General features: G+C 47.7%; 1 protein-coding gene across 2 annotated transcripts in view; it reads right to left on the reverse strand.

The window, feature by feature from the left end:
* Positions 1-2,907: 2,907 nt before the first annotated feature.
* The window catches only part of arhgef39 (Rho guanine nucleotide exchange factor 39), a 59,620-nt gene continuing 40,733 nt past the window's right edge, over positions 2,908-21,794 (reverse strand). For both annotated transcript variants that reach the window (XM_033039524.1, XM_033039523.1), the window contains exons 9-13: positions 18,764-18,993; positions 12,095-12,183; positions 7,065-7,197; positions 5,794-5,891; positions 2,908-3,859 (exon numbers count right to left, since the gene is read on the reverse strand). In XM_033039524.1, coding sequence (XP_032895415.1) covers positions 3,802-3,859; positions 5,794-5,891; positions 7,065-7,197; positions 12,095-12,183; positions 18,764-18,993 — 608 coding nt within the window. In that variant the 3' untranslated portion in view covers positions 2,908-3,801. The remainder of the gene's footprint in view (positions 3,860-5,793; positions 5,892-7,064; positions 7,198-12,094; positions 12,184-18,763; positions 18,994-21,794) is intronic.

Here is a 21,794-nt window from a genome sequence, read left to right on the forward strand (position 1 = left end):
CCGGGTTTTACCCTGCAAGCTACAGGTGCTTGTCTGTACGGAGTTTGTACGTTCTCCCCATGACCTGCGTGGGTTTTCTCCGAGATCTTCGGTTCTCTCCCACACTCCAAAGACTTACAGGTTTGTAGATTCATTAGCTTAGTATAAATGTCCCCCAACTGATCCGCAATTCCGTGTCCCTCACCATCTTCCAGTCCCGCCTCAAGACCCATCTCTTCACCTCTGCCTATCCTTAGCCCCACATCCCCCTCCCTTTTCATCTGTGCTTGAATTGCCTCATATTGCGTTTTGAATTGAATTCTGTCTTTAATTTGTGTACTAGTCATGTCTCTACTATTTATTTCATTCCGCTTACATGTTTTTCCTCTACTTGCTAATTTTTTGTAAGGTGTCCTTGAGACTCTTGAAAGGCGCCCATAAATAAAATGTATTATTATTATTATTAAATGTAAAATTGTCCCTAGTGTGTAGGGTGGTGTTATTGTGCAGGGATCGCTGGCTGGTGCGGACTCATCAGGCCGAAGGGCCCGTTTCCACGCTGAATCTCTAAATTAAAGTAAACTAAAGTGCCCCGACCCGAATCGTCACCTATCCATGTTCTCCAGAGAAGCTGCCTGACCCGCTGAGTTACTCCAGCGTTTTGTGTCCTTTTTGGTATTGTTTGTTACTGTCTGCATCTATTTAAAAAAAACTTACTAGCTGTGTAACCTAGACTTAACAATGGAGATTGGGCACAAATATGTTCTTATTAGATGACTGCGACTTTGTGTCTAGACTGCATACGTCTGCATTTCCACCACACCCCTTCTTCCAGCTTTACATTTCAACCCTCCTCTCCTCTCATCTTACATCCTTTTGTCTCCTTTTCACCTGCAGCCTTTGTCACTTACTCCACCCATCTGCCAATCACCCCCCCCCCCCCCACCACCAGTATCCACCTATCACCCACCGGTCTTTTTCCCTCCCCCACCTCTCCCTTCCAGCTTTCTCCCCCATAGCCTGAAGAAGGGTCCCGACCCGAACTATCACCTCTCCATTTCCCTCCACAGACGCTGCCTGACCCACTGAGTTACTCCAGCACTTGGTGTTTATCTCAAGATTTCAGCATCTGCAGTTCCGTGCGCCTACTTGCCCACTATTGGAACTCCCTGCTGGCTGTGAAAGCCAGCGAACACGCAGGGAATGGAGGGGTGGACAGAGCAGGCTAGTTGATCTTGGCATCAAGTTCGGCACAGACATTATGGGCCGATGGGCCTGTTCCTGTGTTGTGCTGTTCTATCACTAATCCTCACACACGGCACTGGTATGAACTTGTGCTGATAATTTACCACAGAGTAAAGGCAGAGTTAGTTTACAATGGTGAAAATAATGTTGTGAACTTCTCAAAACAAAAAGCCACGCACACTGTCTTCTGCAGGAGGTTGGCAAGGAGAACGTACAAACTCCGTCCTGGCAGCACCCGTAGTCAGGATCGAACCCGGGTCTCTGGTGCTGTAAGGCAGCAACTCTACTGCTGTGCAGCCGTCTTTTGGAGATTTCTTCCTTGTTGACCATCACCTCATGAAACTAAGCTCGTCCTGATCCTCCCTTCATCTTCATCCTCTGCCTACAGATGTTGTCCTTTCTCTGAGCAGCCTTGCTCAGACCAGAGACCCACCAGGCATGTGGAGGGGGCAGTCATCCAAATCCACCACGGCTTTTTTTCTCTACATTAAATTAAAAAAATACAGGCCCTTCGGCCCACACCGACCATCAATTGCCCGTTCACGCTAGTTCTATGTTATCCCACTTTCTCATCCACTCCCTGCACACTGGGAGGAATTTACAGAGGGCCAATTAACCTACAAACCCACATGTCTTTTGGAATGTGGGAGGAAACTGGAGCACCCGGAGGAAACCCACGTGGTCACAGGGAGAACGTGCAAACTGCACACACAGACAGACAGCACCCGAGGTCAGGATCGAACCCGGGTCTCTGGCACTGTGAGGTAGCGGCTATACCTGCTACGCCACCATGCCGCAACATAGTGTTGCAATCACCGTGACTTCACGACATTGCACGTCTAACAACCATGCTATACGGCCACTTTTGATTACAGCAGATTGGAAAGAAGATTTCAAAGAAATACATTTATTAACGAGATTTAATAACAATAAAAATAGTTTGACACAAAACACACGTGCAACTTCATTCCGCTACAGTTTGTAACAGAGGCAGGAACACTCGCCATTCACAGTTGTGTACAAACCTTGGCATCATTGAAGCAGCTTTGCAAACCTTACTGCAAAACAATCTGTGCAATTTAAAGCTCTCCCTGATTGGTATTTTCTGTGCAATTTTCATTTAAAAATCGATTCCACCACAAGCCTAAAATTAAAGCGAGTTGGGTGAATATGGCTGAACGGAGAAGCTGATCATATTAAAAATATCATGTCTGAACAGCAGGTAGTTTATGTAAGAGGTTATGTAATTGTTTGAAGAGAAGGGGGACGGGGAGAATTATCAAAGAGAATGTCAACTAACCACAGGCCAATATCTAGCAAGACCACCCCACTCAACCAATGATAATATTTATTCCCTTTGTTTTCTGCGAACAAAAATTAATTTAACTTCACATTTAAAAAAAAACAATGAATACACTTGGAATAAAATTTAAGGGCGTTATATTTATTTTATTTGGAAACAAACAGGCCCTTTAGCCCACACCAACCATCGATCACCCGTTCATACTAGTTCTATGTTATCCCACTTTCTCATCCACTCCCTACACAATTTACAGAGGGCCAATTCACCTACAAACCCGCACGTCTTTGGGATGTGGGAGGAAACCCGAGCACCCGGAGGAAAACCCCGCGGTCACAGGGAGAACTTGCATACTCAACACAGACGGCACCCGAGGTCAGGATCGAACCCGGGTCATCTGGCACTGTGAGGCAGCTACTCTACCGCTGTGCCACTGCAGGTTGCATTCCGAATACCTGTAGTATTCACAGTGAAGGATTAGCCCTTTGGCAGCTAAGGCGGGACATTCCCAGCCTAACGATGATAAAATACGTGAAAGAAAATCTCATTCATTATTCTACAGCACAAATTGACAGCTCGTTTAGTAATGACCAAGTAAGGAACATTAACTAATGTAATCGCTGTTGAACTGTAATCGTGGACACAGCATTAAACCGTTAATTAAAAGGTGTTCCTTATTGGAGACGGGTCCGTCCTGGCTTGTAATGTGAACATCAGGGTCTGCTCAGTAAAATAAGAATGGATTTGGCATTTCCAGTAATCAAAATCTCCGTGGCACGACTTTGACCAGGGTCTGGACTGATCATTTACATGGATGGAAGGGGAAAAGGAGTCTGGAAAGTGGGACAAATGGGGGGAAATAAGGGCAGAGATACTAAGAACATTTTTCAACCTCCATGAAATCCAAGTAAAAAAAACAAAGAGGAGGTAAAGAACAGCTTCTTGTGGTTCAAAGCTAAATCTGCTGAGATTCATAATGGGAGAGGTTGCTGGTGTTAATGCCAAGTGCACAGTTGTCTCTCCTCCCCACCCAGCAGAGGTTGAACCGTAGGCATGTTATATTACACAGCAGGAGTCAGACAATGTAAGGAGACCTTTCCGATCTGCAGACTTCAAGCGGGCCTTTTGTACAATGACGCTGCGCCCGACTCGTGGTGCGTTAGAGCAGGTGCAGGGTTTGAGTCCAGGTGCGTTACAAGCCGCCTTCACCCGTGGTACGTTGAAGCTTGTGCTCTTTATACAGAATGGAGTCCGGTCCTCCCTGAGGCTTGGAAACATCACAGGATGATACAGCTGCTGCCCGCCTGTTCCGCACTGGGGCCGGAGTCTTCGGGGCTGGAAGGGGCAACACAAGTGTCAGTGGTGGAGGGAATTGGTGTTTGCCCTGTACCCTAAATCTGGCTTTCAGCTGGACCCATCTTGTTCCCCCTTGGCTTAGTTTAGTTTTAGAGATTCAGCGCAGAAACAGGCCCTTCGGCCCACCGAGTTCACGCAGACCGGCGATCGCCCGTACATGCGTTGTATCCTGCACTCCATGGAGACAAGTTACAGAAGCCAACTAACCTACAAATCCACACGTCTTTGGAGTGTGGGTGGAAACCAGAGCACCCGGAGACAACCCACTTGGTCACAGGGAGAAACCGCTCCATCAAGTAATTGAGTCCTACAGCACGGAAACAGGCCCTTTGGCCCATCTCATCCACGCTGACTAAGATGCCCCATATACACCAGTTCCCATGTGCCCACGTTTGGCTCATATCCCTACAAACATGTCCTATCCATGTACCTGTCCAGTATCTTTTAAATGTTGTTATTGTCTCTGCCTCAGGCTCTGAGGAAACAATTAGACTGGTGGATAAACACATTATACACGACCAGGGCAAAAGTACTGCACTCCAAAGATCTGAGGACTGGCCTGTTCTACCATTCTTAAATAACAAGTCAAACTCAGATGCGCAGACTATAGAGCCACCTTGTGGGATCATCAGCAAAGTACAGAATAGAGTTTAACTATTTAAGGTTTTTTTAAAACACGCAAGGAGCTGGAGTAACTCAGCAGCACCTCTGGAGAACACGGATAGGCGACGTTTCAGATTGCGACTCTTCTTCAGACTGATTGTAGTGGGGGGGTGGAGAAAGCTGGAAAAGACAGGTGGGGGGAAAGATCCTACAGCAAGCAAGATAAACCACTTGACGAAAAATACGTAGTACGGTCATGGGCAGATTCATGGGTAATTTTCGGCCCCATTTCCGTAACCGGCTTCTGTCTCTGCACCAAAGATCCCATAGCGGAGCATAGATAACTCGTGCGGAGACGGAAACCGGTTACGGAAACATCCTCGTAAAATAAAAGTTCTTTGGCAAATATCTTCTCATTTTCAGAATTATAATTTATTAACACAAACTGTTCATCCGCAACGTTGATTACACTGCGAGTTGGGTCAGATCGGGTCGGGTTACTGAAATGAATGAAAAAAAGGCCCACGTTCCGCTCCGTTGTGTACTACATGTCAGCCATTGCATTTAGCAGGAGTGGTCTATCTTGCTCCGCTATAGGCTCTTTGGGTGGGGGTGCGACAAAACCTGGCAAGTGATAGTGGGTACAGATGAGGGGGATTTAATTGGCAGATGGGTGGAGTAAGTGACAAAGGCTAGAGGTGAAAAGGAGACAAAAGGGCATCAGATAAGGATAGAAGAGGAGGAGTGGAATGTAAAGCCAGTGGGGGGGGATACAGTTGGGTGTAAAGGGGGGGTCATGATTAAGGTAGAAATTGGTGCACATCCAGGTGGGGCACAGGGAAGAGAGGAAGAAAAGTGCAGGTGGGAGGTGGGGGAGGGATTGTTGGTTAGTTACCTAAAGTTGGAGAAGCGATAGGTGGATACAGAGGAGGGAAGTTAAATGGCAGCTGGGTGGACAGAGGACAGAGGTGAGAAGGAGACAAAAGGAGAAAATAAAGGAGAGGAAAAAGGAGACAACGAGACAAAGGATGTCAAATAAGGAAAGGAATGAAATGTGAAGACAAAGGAAAGGGGGGGTGTAGTGGGAGAAATGGTGCTGTGGTGCACAGGGAAGAGTGTGGGGATAAATAGAGGGGGGGGGGGGGGGTGTCACCTAAAATTGGGAGATGATTTCATATGGCCTTAGAACCAAAGGAAGATGGTTTAAGTTCAAAAGAGCAGCCAGTATACTGGATCAATAGAACAGTCTTGAGTTGGGAGCAGTGCTCCAGCATCAGAAGCACTCGATGTGCAGGAATGGTGGCGATTACCTCAGGGTGGGACGTGGCATCAGTTTCATTTGCTTTGGTTCAGTACAATCATTCTCAGTGTGACCGCTCGCGCTTGGCTCCTCTCGTGGCTGGTCGCTCTTTGAACAGTTAAGGAGAGAGAGTTGTGGGTTAACGCAGGGACAGTAACAATACAACATCTACAGTGTTCAATCATTCACACTTTGGCCAGGCTGCATTTGGAGTATTGTGTGTAGTTCTGGTCACCCCATTACCGAAAGGATGTAACGGCTTTGGAGAGGGTGCAGACGAGGTTTACCGGAATGATGCTTGGATTAGTGCGCATTAGCTATAAGGAGAGGCCTTAGACCTGGACATGGATTGCTTTCTTTGGAGCGTCGGAGGCCGAGGGGAGACATATAAAATTATGAGAGGAATATACCGAGTAGACAGTCAGAACGTTTGTTCCATGTGGTCGCAGGGAGTAAGTGCAGCGTCATATTGTCTTAGCATTCAATGACATTGCCTTCATCCAGTCCTTAACATCAGCATCCTGGAGTAGGGTGGACAGAACCTATTTCTGGGGTCGACAGTCAGAATCTTGCCTAGATAGTCAGAACATTTCTCCTCAGGGTGGAAATGCCAAAGACGAGAGGGCACAGCTACAAGGTGATAGGGGGTAAAAGATTAAAGGGGGATGTGTGGGGCAAGTTCTTTTTCCCCTCAGAGGGTGGTGGGAGCCTGGGGGAGGTGGATGAGGCAGATACGATAGTGGTATTGAAGCTTTTACATAGGCACGTGGAAGTGTAGGGAATGGAGGGATATAGATCATGCACAGGCAGATAAAATCAGTTTAACTTTACTTTATCATGTTCGACACAAACATTCGGAGATGAGATGTACACTGCGGATTTAGGTACCTTTACTGTTTTGACCCTATATTTAAAATTCAAGATCCATTGTCTAACGTTGTACATATTAAATCAATTGTTGTCACACATTGTTAATGGCAATTTTTGAGTGGTTCTACACTTGTAATCAAAATACAGTGGATAGATCTATTTTGGTTGAGCATGGATTTGAATTAGTGGCAATGCTGCCAGCAAATCTGGAGTCCTCCTTAAAGGCTTTTAGAAATGCAAATGGATATGCCGGGCATGGAGGGATATGGAACACGGGATTATTTTAAATTGGGGTTATGGTCGGAAGGGATATTGTGGGCTGAAGGGCCTGTTCCTGTGCTGTTCTCAGTAACAGCTTGTATAGATATCCCTGGGATGTGGGGCGTTTCCTCTCTCGAAGTAAATCCTTACCAAGTATCTCTTGCTGCCGGCTTTCGGGATGGGCGAGTCAGTGTCCGTCTGTGTTGAGTCTGGTGCCGGCCGCAGTGGTCTCCTGGCGAGGTTATCCCTCCTCTGGGTAACAGTGGCCCGCGATTGCAACCGTCTGGTGACATTACACAATTAAAACAAAACTTTATTCCGTCTTAAGTCGCATTTCTTCTGTACAATCATCCTCTACGATCATTCTCAACACTGGTTGAGGGCGCGGTGGAGCAGCGGTAGAGTTGCTGCCTCACAGCGCCAGAGACCCGGGTTCCATCCTGCCTACGGGTGCTGGTCTGTACGTTCTCCCCGTGACCCGTGTGGGTTTTCTCTGAGATCTTCGGTCCTCTCCCACACTCCAAAGGCGCACAGATTTGTAGATTAAGTAGCTTCGTATAAATATAACATCGTCCCTAGTGTGTGTAGGGTAGTGTTATTGTGCGGGGTTCCCTCATGTGTGTAGGATAGTATCAGTGTAGGGGTATGGCTGGTCCACACGGATACGGTGGGCCGAAGGGCCTGTTTCCGAGCTGTGTCTCTAAACTGAACAAAACGAAACCGGTGCCCCGCAAGGAAGCATTCTCTGCCCCCGACTGTACTCCATATACATCATTACTGTGCAGCCAAATACCAATCCATTTCCATTTCCAAATTGTGGGAACAAAGAACAGCAGATGCTGGTTTATAGCAAAGATAGGCACAAGCTTTTGGAGTAACTCAGCGGGTCAGGCAGCACCTCTGAAGAAAAAGGTTGGATGATGATTTGTGTCAGTACACTACTTCAGACTGAGGAGAGGTTTCAACCTGAAACGTCACCTGTCATTTTTCTCCAGAGATGCTGCCTGACCCGCTGCGTTGCTCCAGGACCTTGTGCCTATCGATGTACAAGTTTGTAAATGACACCACCATAGTGGCCGGATAATGATGAGGAGACTGAGAATCTCGTAACCCGATGAAAAGACAACAAGCCTTTTCTCCATGTCAGCAAGACAAAGGAGTTTGTGATTTAGACAATAGGTGCAAGAGTAGGCCATTCAGCCCTTCGAGCTAGCACCGCCATTCAATGTGATCATCCCCAATCAGTACCCCGTTCCTGCCTTCTCCCCATATCCCCTGACTCCGCTATCTTTAAGAGCCCTATCCAGCTCTCTCTTGAAAGTATCCAGAGAACCGGCCTCCACAGGCCGGCAGGGAATTCCACAGATTCACAACTCTCTGTGTGAAAAAGTGTTTCCTCATCTCCGCTCTAAATGGCTTACCCCTTATTATTAAACTGTGGCCCCTGGTTCTGGACTCCCCCAACATCGGGAACATGTTTGCTGCCTCAGGAAGTGAAATGGGACACACAGCAGGTATGCTTCAAATTTTAAGGAATAAATATCACCAACAATTTCTCCTGTTGTTGGTGATATCAAACCATATCAAAGCCAAGGCCAAAATCACATCAATACGTCAGTCGAAGGCTGAAGTAAAAAGGTCAAAGTAAAAAGTAACAATTTTTTTCATCACAAGTATTTTTTTTTAACTCATGATTTTCTCAACACTGTGAAAAACGTCACGAGTAAAAAAAAAAATACTCGCGATGAAAAAAATGGTTACTTTTTACTCGTATGAGCTCGTGAACATACTCGTGGAAGGTCGCAGGAGTTCGTAGAATACGGCGAGTTTGATTTTTTTTTTTAAACTCAGGAGAGCTCTTGGGTAAACTCGCATCGTGGGACAGGGGCTTTAGGAAGCTTGGCACGTTCCCAGCGACTCTCACCAACCTCTACAATATTCCGGAGAAAGCATTTTATCGGGATGCATCACAGCAGGGTTTGGGAACCGCTCCAAGTCCGCAAGAAACTTCAGAGGGTTGTGGACGCAGCCCAGACCATCACATAAATCAACCTCCCTTCCATTGCCCAGCTACACTTCATGCTGCCTCGGCAAGGCCACCAGCACAATCAATGATTAGTCTCACCCCAGTCACTCCCTCTTCATCACTACCATCAGGCAAGAGTACAGAAGTGTGAAAACGCACACGTCCAGATTCAGGGACAGTTGCTTCCCAGCCGCTATCAGGCAACTGAATAAGCCTCTCACCGACTAGAGTGTGGTCCTCACCTCCGATCTACCTCACTGGAGACCGTTGCACTATCTTTAGACACACTTTATATTTCTCTTTATCCTGTACACTGCGGACGCCTTGATTGTAATAGTCATGTATAGTCTTGACTTTAACTGGACAGCACGCAGACAAAGCTTTTCACTGTACCTCGATGCACGTGACAATAATACACTATACTGGAGGGATATGGGTTATGTACAGGTAGATAAGTAATTGTCTTGGCATCATGTACGGCACGGGCGTTGTGGGCCGAAGGGTCTGCTCCTGGGCTGTACTGTTCTATGTGAAAGCACCCTGTGCAAGTATTCTCACAGAGAAGACCAAAACAAGGCGACAGGTAGCTGAGAAGAGGGGTCTGTCTGATCTTCATTTATCACCAGTCCACATTCACGGTTGGTTCACTGTCAATTCTCTTTGGAGTCAGAGTCATTATGGAGAGCGATGTGAAGCCCACTTCTAATGAGCGGCGGGGATGAAAGACTGCCCTTCAGACAAGATGGGAAACCAGGGCACCCACTCTCTGTATTCACGGTTACAAACAACCACTGTGCCTCCACCAGGAGGTGTAGAGGGGCAGAGGTTAGAGGTTAGAGGTGAGGGGGAGTTTCAAGATGTACAGGGCAAGTTCTATTTTTAAACACAGAGGGTGTTGGATGCCTGGAACACACTGCCAGGGGCGGTGGTGGAGGCAGATACGATAGTTTGGTTTAGTTTTTAGTTTAGTGATACAGTGCGGAAACAGGCCCTTCGGCCCACTGGGTCCGTGTCGACCAGCGATCCATGCACATTAACACTATCCTACACACACTAGGGACGATTTTTACATTTCTACACAAGCCTATATGTCTTTGGAGTGTGGGAGGAAACCGAAGATCTCAGAGAAAACCCACACGGGTCACGGGGAGAACGTACAAACTCCGTGCAGACAGCGCCCGTAGTTGGGATCGAACCCGGGTCTCCGACGCTGCATTCGCTGCAAGGCAGCAACTCTACCGCTGCGCTGCCGTAGCCACGTTTAAGATATGATACATAGGTTCAGGCACATAGATATGCAGGGGATGGCAGGATATGGATCATATGCAGCCAGAAAGTAGTTGAAACATCTTTTAGTTACCTGTGACCGTATTCTGGTGGCGTCTCTGAGATTACTACAACATGCTTTTATAATGGTGGGGAGTCGAGTCTGTGTGATGGACTGGGCTACATCCACAACTCTGCAATTTCTTGCAGTTTTGGGCAGAGCTGTTCCTAACGTTGCCAGGACGTGACAACCTGGGCTACAGGGAGAAATATGGCAGACTAGCTCTTTCTTTGTTCCTTGTAGCGCAGGAGACCGAAGCCTGATCTTATCGAGGTGTCTGAAATCATGCGTAGAATAGATGTGGTGAATGCACAGAGTCTGTTATGAGGCTGTCCCACTGTATGAGCTAATTCAAGAGTTCGAACTCGGAGAATTACGGTAATAGCCGCTCATAGGTACTCGGGGCTCTCGTGGACATTTTTCAACATGTTGAAAAATCTTCACGAGTCTTCACAAGCTTACCGGGTTTCCCTGAGTACCTGCCGTTAGTGTTACAAGCTGCTAAGAGACGTCCCGAGCTCTGACGTACCCTCCACGTACATTCTACGTGCTTACCACGAGTTTGATTTTCGTTTAAACTCGGGAGAGCTCTTGAATTAGCTCGTACAGTGGGACAGCCCCTTTACCCAGGGCAGGAGAATCAAGAACCAGAGGGCATGGGTGTAAGCTGAGAGGGGAAAAGATTCAATAGGAACATGAAGGACAAACTTTTAACTAGGAGGGCGGTGGGTGTATGTAACGAGTGCCAGAGGAGACAGTTGCAGCAGATACAATCGCAACATTTAAAATACATTTGGACAGGTACACGGATAGGATAGGTACAATGGCAGCATGTAAAAGACACTCGGGTTCCTATTAAATCTTTTCCCCTCTCAACTTACACCCATGTAGTCTGGTTCTTGATTCTCCTTCCCTGGCGAACAGACTCTGTGCGTTCACCCTGAAAGCTTTAGAGGGATCTGGGCCAAACGCAGGCAAACGGGACTAGCTTAGATGGGGCATCTTGGTCGGCATGGACGAGTTGGGCCGAAGGGCCTGTTATTCCACGAGAATAACATTGCTGCCAACATTACGCGACGTACTTCTAACAATGTGTGCACAACGGAATAAAAAGGAGAGATTTCAAACTCCAGAGACTGCCGGCATTCATGTCAGTGAAGCGAGAAGGTATTGAAATAAAACACCAACTGTTCTGGGCTTTTAAGCAAAACTTTCAAGGACTTGACAACTCTGGCTAACAGATGCTTTTGACAATATCATGTATATAAAAAAAAAAAAACTTTTAACAAGGAGCTCTCAGTGGCGATCGGCGCTGCGCTCCCTGTGGTGTGAATTTTATAGCAGGCTTCTTTCAGGGGCAAGGGTAGTGTAGGCTGGTGGTGTTTTTCTACTTAGGGTTCAAACTGTGGCCCTGCCGGCAATGTTACAGCAGGGGTGACCTTGGTAATGACCGGCGTGTAACCACTGCCAAGTCTGGCCATCGCCAGCTGATTAAACTTTCAACGGTATCCCTTGTGCAGGGAAAGGGCAAAGACGACAACTCCCCCCCCCCCCCCCCCAATCGTCAGGGCATCTCTGTATAATAAACTAATTAGCAAACCGCACGGTCTGTGGACGCTTTAATGAGCTCTATCGGCTGGGCTCTGTAATAATAGCCCATGTCGGGTCCCTTTTGGGATTCAATTAAGGGAAAGACTGTCATATGCTGGCTCTGGCTGATCAATGAATCCATTCCGACCTTTTTGCCAACAGTTCTCTCCCCCCCCCCCCCCAGGTCAGTGGCTCCAGCAAGGACAGCAAGCAAGGACAGCAGGGAGAGACACCTACCCTATAGCAGCGGAGAGACAGCGGTACCAGTTGTTGATGTCCTCCTGGTCATTCGACATCACCAGGAGCTTCTCCTCTGGGAAGGTCAGCTGGAAGACATAATGGGTTTTTTTTTTTAAAGTAAGATACGTCACTAGAACTTTAGTTCCAGTGCTGGGGAAACTTGGCGGGTCGTAAGGGATAGGAGTAGAATTAGGCCATTCGGCCCATCGAGTCTACTCCGCCATTCAATCATGGCTGATCTATCTCTCCCTCCTAACCACATTCTCCTGCCTCCTGCCACAGAAGGTAGTTGAGGCCACAGTTCATTGGCTATATTTAAGAGGGAGTTAGATGTGGCCCTTGTGGCTAAAGGCATCAGGGGGTATGGAGAGAAGGCAGGTACAGGATACTGAGTTGGATGATCAGCCATGATCATATTGAATGGCGGTACAGGCTCGAAGGGCCGAATGGCCTACTCCTGCACCTATTTTCTATATTTCTTAAACCCACTGACTTTGCCTCCACAGCCTTCTGTGGCAAAGAATTCCACAGATTCACCACCCTCTGGGGAGGCAGAGGTGGTGAATCTGTCGGGCAGCATCTCTGGAGAATGGTTCGGTGGTCTCTTCTGTACCGAGGTACAGTGAAATACTTGTGTAGGAAGGAATTGCAGAGTAAAGGAGGGTTCCGACTTCTGCATATTAGCCTGTACCCAGGAGGAAATATACTAGCTGGCCACATAATGCTGGAGTAACTCAGCGGATCAGGCAGCATCTCTGGAGAACATTGATAGGTGAAGTTTCAGGTGGGGACACTTTCATCAGTCTGAAGAAGGTCCTCGACCCGAAATGTCGCTTATTCCTTTTACACCCGAGATGCTGCCTGACTCGCTGAGTTACTCCGACACTTTGTCCTTTTTTTGTAAACCAGCGTCTGCAGTTCCTTGTATCCAGCAGTTTAGAGATGCAGCGTGGAAACAGGCCCATCGGCCCACCGAGTCCATGCCGACCGTTGATCACTCGTTCAACGTGATCCCACATTCCCATCAACTCCCTACACGCGAGGGGCAATTCTAGAGGGACAATTAGCCTGCGAACTCGCACCTTTTGGGGATGCGAGAGGAAACCGGAGCACCCGGATAAACCCACTTGGTCATGGGGATAAACTCCACACCCGAGGCCAGGATCGAACCTTGGTCTCTGGCGCTGTCAGGCAACGGCACTACCAGCTGCACCACTGAGCCACCACTGCTGTTTCAAAACAGCCTTTTGAACTTATAAAACGACAAGCCACCAAAATGATGAAGTTCAATAATGTGCATGTTTTTTTTTTTTTTAACTGTTCCGCCTTTAGATCAGGCAGCGTGAAATATTCGAAACCATTTAAGAACGCATCGGCACGTTATCATTCAATAACCATCTTTGACAAGGTGAGCTTGAGCCCGATGATTGGAAACGTCAAATAAAATCAGCCAACCACCACGGCCAAGACAACAATATTTCTTTGTTAACAAAAAATAAATAAATGGAGCAGCGGAGGGTGAGGGGTGATCTTACAGAGTTGTCCACGCACAGTCCTTTACCCAGAGTAGCAGAATCAAGAACCAGAGGACATGGGTTTAAGGTGAGAGGGGGGGGGGGGGGGGGGGGGGGGGGAGGATTTAATAGGAACCTGAGGGGCAACTTTTTTTTCCTCCTCCCACACAAAGAGTGTTAGGTGTATGGAACGAGCTGCCATAGGAGGTAGTTGGGGCAGGTACCGTAATAATGGTTTGGAAACATTTAGACATGAAAAGGATAGGTTTAGAGGGATACAGGCCAAACGCAGGCAGGTGGGACTAGTGCAGATGTGGCTTGTTAGCTGGCATGGGCAAGTGGGGCTGAAGGGCCTGTTTCCACGATGTATGACCATGAAAAGCAACTTTACGAGGGTGAGAATGAGCAAGCGTTTACATTTAGAGCGGCACGGTGGCACAGCGGGTAGAGCCACTGCCTCACATTGCCAGAGACCCGGGTTCGATCCTGACCTCGGGTGCTGTCTGTGTGTAGTTTGCACGTTCTCCCTGTGACTGCGTGGGGTTCCTCCGGGTTATCCGGTTTCTTCCCGCATTCCAGAGACGTGCGGATTTGTAGCTTAATTGGCCCTCGGTAAATTGCCCCTAGTGTGTATGGAGTGGGTGCGAAAGGAGGAGAACATAGAACTAGCGTGAACCAGAGATGCTGCCTGATCCGCTGAGTTATTCCAGCACTTTGTGTGGCCAGCTGTTATATCTATTCTTCCAAGGTATGTTACGCTCCGCTATAAGATCTTTGACGTTACAGGCTAATATATTAAATTTGGACTTGCAATTAAAATTGGACTTAATTTCTTGTAAGGAACTGGCCACTAGATTATAACTGGCAAAACCTTGCTCTGTCAGTGGTAGAAACAAGGAACTGCAGATGCTGGTTTACAAAAATAAAAAAACAAAGTGCTGGAGTAACTCAGCGGGTCAGGCAGCATCTCTAGAGAACATGGATAGGTGACATTTTAAGTTGAGGCCATTTCATCAGTCTGAAGAAGGGGTCTCGACCCGAAACGCCACCCATCCATGTTCTCCAGAGATGCTGCCTGATCGGCTGAGTTACTCCAACACTTTATGTCTTTTTTTTTGTAAACTAGCATCTGCAGTTCCATGCGTCTATATTTTCTTGGTTGACCATTTTCAAACATATTTCAATGAAGAAAATAGACAAGATCCAGGCATTTGTAAATGATTGGATGAGATACAACATAGAAACTGGCCCTTCGGCCCACCAAGCCCATGCTGACCGTCGATCACCAGAGGCGACGTTTCTGGCCTGGATCGGGACCCTTCTTCAGACTGTAAATATATTTTGCCGCAAAATACATCTCCATCACAGGATTCAGAATCGTACACAGATTAAGATTAATCTTTAATAAAGATTTCAAATGCGCTGTCATCAATTGTATTATCTAATTATGAAGTTCAGTGAACAGGCCAAGCAAAACTGTTGATAACGTTACTTCAATGCCTCGTGGGAATACTTAAGATTTATGCATAAATAGGCTCAGCGGCTGAGGAAATGCTGTAATTAAGAATTTGTCATGGAAATTTGACTCTCTGGGGCAGAAATTACATTGTAACTCCAGAACAGCAGTCCGCCAATATTTGTACTGGGCATGATTCACGTTGATTATTTATACATCAAAAGCAGTTCACAGAGAACTGAGCTATAAGGCCGAGCGTTCTCAACGGCCAAATACTCTTTCAAACCCGCGTGCAAAAGTGAAGATTCATGAATCACTTCGTTTTACATATAAATTGGGGCACAGGTTTGTGACTCTGAATTTAATGCTGTCAAAGTTAATTTCTGTTTAATTCTTCAAGAGAGCACCTCGTGGCACTGACTGCAATTGTGCAATGCTTACAGGTAGCGCCCAGATTGATAAGCAGACTGGGAAAGAGGGAGGGAGGGGGAGAGAGAGGGATAGGGAGGTAGAGAGGGATAGGGAGGGGAGGGGAGGTGGGGAGGGGAGAGGTGGAGTGTCAGTGGGGAAGAGGGAGGAGAGAGGGGAAGAGGGAGGAGAGAGGGGAAGAGGGAGGGGAGAGGGGGGGGAGAGGGGAGGAGAGAGAGAGAGAGAGAGAGGGGAGAGAGAGGGGGGGAGAGGGAGAGGGGGGAGGGGGGGGGGGAGGGGGGGGGGGGGGGGGGAGGGGGGGGTGGAGGGAGGGGGGGAGAGAGGGAGGGGGGGAGAGAGGGGGGGGAGAGAGGGGGGAGAGGGGGGGGGGGAGGGGTGGGGAGGGCGGGGGGAGGGGGGAGGGGAAGGGGGGGGAGAGGGGGGCGGGGGGGGAGAGGGGGGGGGGAGAGGGGGGAGGGAGAGGGAGGGAGAGGGGGGGGGGAGAGGGGGGGGAGAGGGGCGGAGAGGGGGGCGAGGAGGGGAAATTAGGCTTTGATATTATTGCATTATTAGCCTGTAAGAAATTCACTTCACTGGATAATGGCTTGATGAAATGACAGTAGAGTTATTAGAGAAAGCAACATATTTAAATGAAGTGTTTGACAGAATTGGCTGCGACAGACATAAACTCACACCAGCTCAAAACATTTAAATATTGCAGTAAGTGGAAAAACTAATATTCAAAGCTAGAGAGGCACAAGTGAATGCAGGTGCAAGCTTTCAAAAGATAAAGACACAAAGTGCTGGAGTAACTCAGTGGGTCAGGCAGCAACTCCGGAGAACATGGACAGGTGACGTTTCAGGTCGAGGCCCTTCTTCAGACTGATTTCTCTCCCCTCCCCCCCAAGTTACAATTAGTCTGAAGGAGGGTCCAGACCAGAACCGTCACTGATCCATGTTCTCCAGAGATGCTGCCTGACCCGCTGAGTTACTGCAGCATTCTGGCTCCAGACTACATCAGTTATTCCATGCTTATTCCCGTTAGCAAACCATAAACTTTTAATTCAATAAAATTATCCATTTCATTTGCATCTCATGGTGATTTTTTGATTTTATCTGTTAAAATTACCCAGTAATTACTTCACTAATGAAATGAATCAAAATGAAATTGCCTTTGATATATAGATATGCAGAATTATTACATCTAATTAATACCCAGGTCTCAGTAACTTCATTTTATCTGCATTTAACATATATTATTTGATTAATGTTTAAAGAGTTGAAGTTCGGCATGAACCCAATAACTCTCACCAACTTCTACAGATGCGCCTTAAGGGGCTTTCCCACTGTACGAGGTCATTCAAGAGCTCTCCCGAGTTAAAAAAAAAATCAAACTCGTGGTAAGTACGTAGAATGTACGTAACGGCTACGTCGGAGCTCGTGGATATCCCGTAGCGGCTCGTAACGCTAACGGCAGGTACTTGGGAAACGCGGTAACTCGTGAAGTTTTTTTCAGCACTGTGAAAAATGTCCACGAGAGCCCCGAGTACCTACGAACGGCTATTACCGTAATTCTCCGAGTTCGAATCAGGGGAAACTCGGGGGAACTCTTGAATTACCTCGTACAGTGGGACAGGCCCTTTAGAAAGCATTTCATCGGGATGCATCACAGCATGGTTTGGGAACAGCTCCATCCAAGACAGCAAGAAAATGCAGAGAATTATGGACATAGCCCAGACCATCACACAAACCAACCTCCCTTCCATAGACAGCATCTACACTTCGCGCTGCCTCAGGAACGCTAGCAACGTAATCAAAGACCAGCCTCACCCTGGACACTCCCTCTCCCCCCCCCTCTCCCATCAGGTTTGAGGTACAGAAGTGTGTAAACGCATTCCTCTACATTCAGGGACAGTTTCTTCTGAGTTTCAATCAGGCAACTGAACCATTCTATCACCAACTAGACAGCATTCCTGGCCGACCATCTTCCTCATTGGAGACTCTCAGACTATCTTTACCCTGTTCAGTGCCTCCCTCGAGTATACTCATGTCAGAGTATAGAAGTGGGAAAAAAATCATGACAGTGAACAGGTTAGTGGAATTTATCATGCACTGAACATTATTCCCTTTATCCTGCATCTGTACACTGTTGACGGTTTGATTGTAATCGTGTAGTCTTTTCGCCGACTGGATAGCACGCAACAAATGCTTTTCACTGTAACTCGAAAATAACTTTTTTGAAAGACAATTCTAAAGCTAGAAGAGAGGAGAGGCGGGATGAAGTCTGGCAAGTAATAGGCTGAAGATAGGCACAAAGTGCTGGAGTGACTCAGCAGGTCAGGCAGCATCTTGGGAGAAAGTGGAAGAGACATTTCCGGTCGGGACCCTTCTTCAGAGCGATTGTAAGATGGGAGGGGGGGGTGGAACTGAATGCAAGAAAGGAGCAAGTAAGAGGTTGATACAGGTGAGGGGGTTACTTGTTCGCCAGATGTTTGGACAAAGGCCAGAGATGAAAAGGCAGAATGTGTGAGGAGGCAAAAGGACTTGTGCATTGTGAAGCTAGAGGAAGGAATCAGGGTGGGAGGGGGGGGCAAAATAGTCATAGGAGCAGAATTAGGTAATTTGGCCCATCGAGTCTACTCCACCATGCAGTCATGGCTGATCTATCTTGACCTCTCAACCCCATTCTCCTGCCTTCTCCACATAGCCTTAGGCACCCTTACTAATCAAGAACTTGTCAATATCCCCATTAAATATACCCAAAGATGGCCTCCACCGGTGTCTGTGGCAATGAGTTCCACAGATTCACCACCCTCTGGCTATAGAAATTCACCTTCTTTCTAAAGCTACCTCCTTTTATTCTGAAGTAGGTCAGAGTCCTTTTGTAGGGAGCGGTAAATGTTAAAGTGACTTTTAGTTTATAATTTAGAGATACAGCTCCGAAACAGGCCCTTCGGCCCACTCGAGTCCGGGCCGACCAGCGATCCCTGAGCACTAGCACTCTCCCGCACTCCAGGGGCCATTTTACAATCTTGACTGAAGCCAATTAACCTACTAACCTGTCGCCTTTGGAGTGTGGGAGGAAACCGGAGCACCTGGAGAAAACCCACCCGGTCACGGGGAGAAGGAACAGACTCCATGCGGACAGCAACGGAGGTCAGGATCGAACTCCGGGCCTGTGGCACGGTGAGGCAGCAACTCCACCGCCGCGCCACCATTTCATCTTCCCTTCCCATTCCCACGTGATCTGTCAGTCACGATCGAACTCGACTCTCTTCGAAGACTCACGCTGATCAGGCCTCCTTGACTCCTGGTGTGCCCGAAGACTTTCTCTACCCTGCCCTCGACCAAAGGGTAGGCCCTCTGCCAGACGAGCTTGTCGGAGTGCACGGGGTGGAGCGGGTGGCAGGGTTTAGTCATCAGGAGAAGGTCGGAAAACAGAAAGAACATTCTGTGCTTGGTTTCCTCGCCCTTGGATGGCACGGTGGTGAGCCAACCTTCGCGAATGTACTGCCTTCCTGTGGGAGAAAAGATGAAAGTGGCTCAGATATTAACTTTGGAAACTACAAAAGGAGCGTGTGGAGCCTGACTGGAGCCCAGAACCTTCTCATCTAAAATATCCACTCAAAGGAAAAAATTCTCCATTGACGATGTTGATCCCAAAAAAATTACTCTCCCTTATTTTTAAACTGTGGTTAACAATTATTAGTCTAATGGCAGCTTAGAATTTCTCCGTGAAAGGACAAAACCGCATACTTTGATGAGGGAACTTGGGTTAGAAAGTAAGGGTGTGTTATCAGTGCGGGTTACTGTGCCAAAGAGCTACGGTGTGAATTAACCCGCTCACTCCCATAACCAACAAGCAAAGCATCAAATCAAAGATACCCCCCTATTTTCAATACGCCAGGCTTTAAAAAAAAATTTTTTTTATAAAGAGATACAATCTGGAAACAGGCCCTTCGGCCCACCGAGTCCATGCCGACCATTGATCACCCCGTTCACACTAGTTCTACATTATCCCACTTTCTCATCCACTCCCCACACAATAGGGGACGATTTACAGAGGGCCAATTAACCTGCAAACCCGCACGTCTTTGAGATGTGGGAGGAAACCCCGCGCGGTCACGGGGAGGACATGCAAACTCCACGCTGACAGCACCCGAGGTCAGCATCAAACCCGGGTCTCTGGCGCTGTGAGGCAGCAGCTCTACCCGCTGCACCACCGTGCCTCCTTGGTGGCATTTTTATTTAAACTGCGCCGTTCCCCTGAGGCAATATTCCATATTCATTCGCTCATTTTGTAAAGTCAATAAAAAGGGATAGCTGGCTCTGAACAATGATGCTTGCAGATATTTTAAACTGGCCCAAAAAAGGCAGGGTCAGGAAATTCTGCTCCTGTCCACCTCTGCCCATTTCTGAATTAATTTCATAAGTCATAGGAGCAGATTTAGACCACTCAGCCCATTGAGTCCACTCGGCCATTCAATCTTGGCCGTTCTAACTTTCCCTCTCAGCCCCATTCTGCTGCCCCATAACATTCGATGCCCTTACTAATCAAGAGTCTGTCAACCCTTAAAACTACCAATGACTTGGCCTCCACAGCCTTCTGCAGCAAAGAATTTCACAGATTCACCACCCTCTGACGGAAGAAATTCCTCCTCATCTCTCAAGGTACGTCCTTTTATTCAGAGGCTGTGCCCTCTCCCACTGGTGGAAACATCCTCTCTGCACCCACTCTATCCAGGCCTTTCACTGTCCGTTAAGTTTCAATGAGATCTCCCCGCATTAAACTCCAGCGAGCACAGGCCCATCATGCCTTAACCCAATCATCCCCGGGATCTTTCCCGCCAACCTCCTCTGGGCCCTCTCCAAGGCCAGCAAACCCCTCCTCAGATATACAGGGGTCCAATTAAATCGATAAAGTCAAGACTTCAAAGCATCGGAGAAGGCGAGGGATGTTTCTGAACTGGGTGGCAACCTCTGGTAAACCCTGCCTCGCAATGTGAAAAATATACACCTTCTAGATGCGCTGGGATGCATCCTCAGTGACGTGATCTGGGGTCATCGGGTCTCACAACATCAGACACCCTCGCCCAGGTGACCCAGCCGGGGTTGATCAGGCCCCAGCAGCAACAGCCCACGGATCAGCCATCTTAAAAACTACTCTGCAGGGGTTGGGAGACTCTAGAGGGTGGAGGGACTGGGCACTGCGGGGTGTGTCCTGGCCGGGCTCCTCCTCCTCCTCCTCCGTCTCACCAGGTTCAAGGCCTGTGTGCTGCACCTCTTTCTCCTTCTCCGAGCATTTCATTCACGCCCGATGTATTTCTAGGCCACGGTGGTTCATTCGGCCTTTCCGTAGCTTTGTTGGATGTCTTTCTCACGAAAGACACAGACTGGGGTGCTAACCCAGCCTGTCCCGGGTGCCGTCTCTCCGTGCCTTCAACTGACTCTCCAGTAGTCACAAAACTATTCTTGGTTGCCATTAATAAAGTGGGTCATTTGGCGAAGGGAATAATTAATATTCGAGTTAAAATAAAGTAGCTGTGGGCCTGCGTGGATTGAAAATACAAAGTGATGTGTTCTCTATTCAATGAGCCGTGGACCGGTGTATTATTCCCCTCCCCGGTACTTTAAACAGGTCTTTGAAAAGGGAGAATTCAAAGAGCAAGACTTTCATGCCACCCTTTCCATGTCCAACACTTTCAACTTCTCCATTCAAAGTGAAGCCCAGTGCCAGATCAAAGACTTGCAGGTTTGCAGGGGGCAAGGAGAGAGCTAGAGGTCGTTCGACTAAATCTTACAACTTCCCTGCAGTAATATATCTTACTCAGAAGTTAAAAAAAAAACCTTGGAAAAGTAAAGAGAGAGAGAGAGAAAAAAACCCAACATATTGAATTGCTGTCAATGTAAACACTGAAGCCTTTGCCTCAGATTTATTCAGAAATGGGGAAGGCGTAGAGAAAGCAGACAAAAGGCTTCAGGATTAGTTTTTCATTCAATTAACTAGTTAATATCAAGAGGGATGAGAAAGGTTGAGATTTAAGAAATTCCATCTAAGATCCACAGGAACACTTAAGAAAAGCCTACAAACAGCTAAAAAAAAAAAAACGTGGCTTTGTACATGTCAGGGATTCATCTTCCTCTCAGTCTATCGCTCGGCTTTTTATCTGCCTGCCCAGAAGATTTGGAGCACCATTAATTGGTCTTCAGGGAGGTTGACAGACCTTGGCTTTCATGACGAGACTCTTTGTGCTGTTACACATGTGGGGATCTCTCCAGAGATAAACAAAACGAGACGGAGAGAGGGGTCGGAGAAAGG

Source organism: Amblyraja radiata, chromosome 21, assembly GCF_010909765.2.
Source record: "Amblyraja radiata isolate CabotCenter1 chromosome 21, sAmbRad1.1.pri, whole genome shotgun sequence".
Taxonomy (NCBI): domain Eukaryota; kingdom Metazoa; phylum Chordata; class Chondrichthyes; order Rajiformes; family Rajidae; genus Amblyraja; species Amblyraja radiata.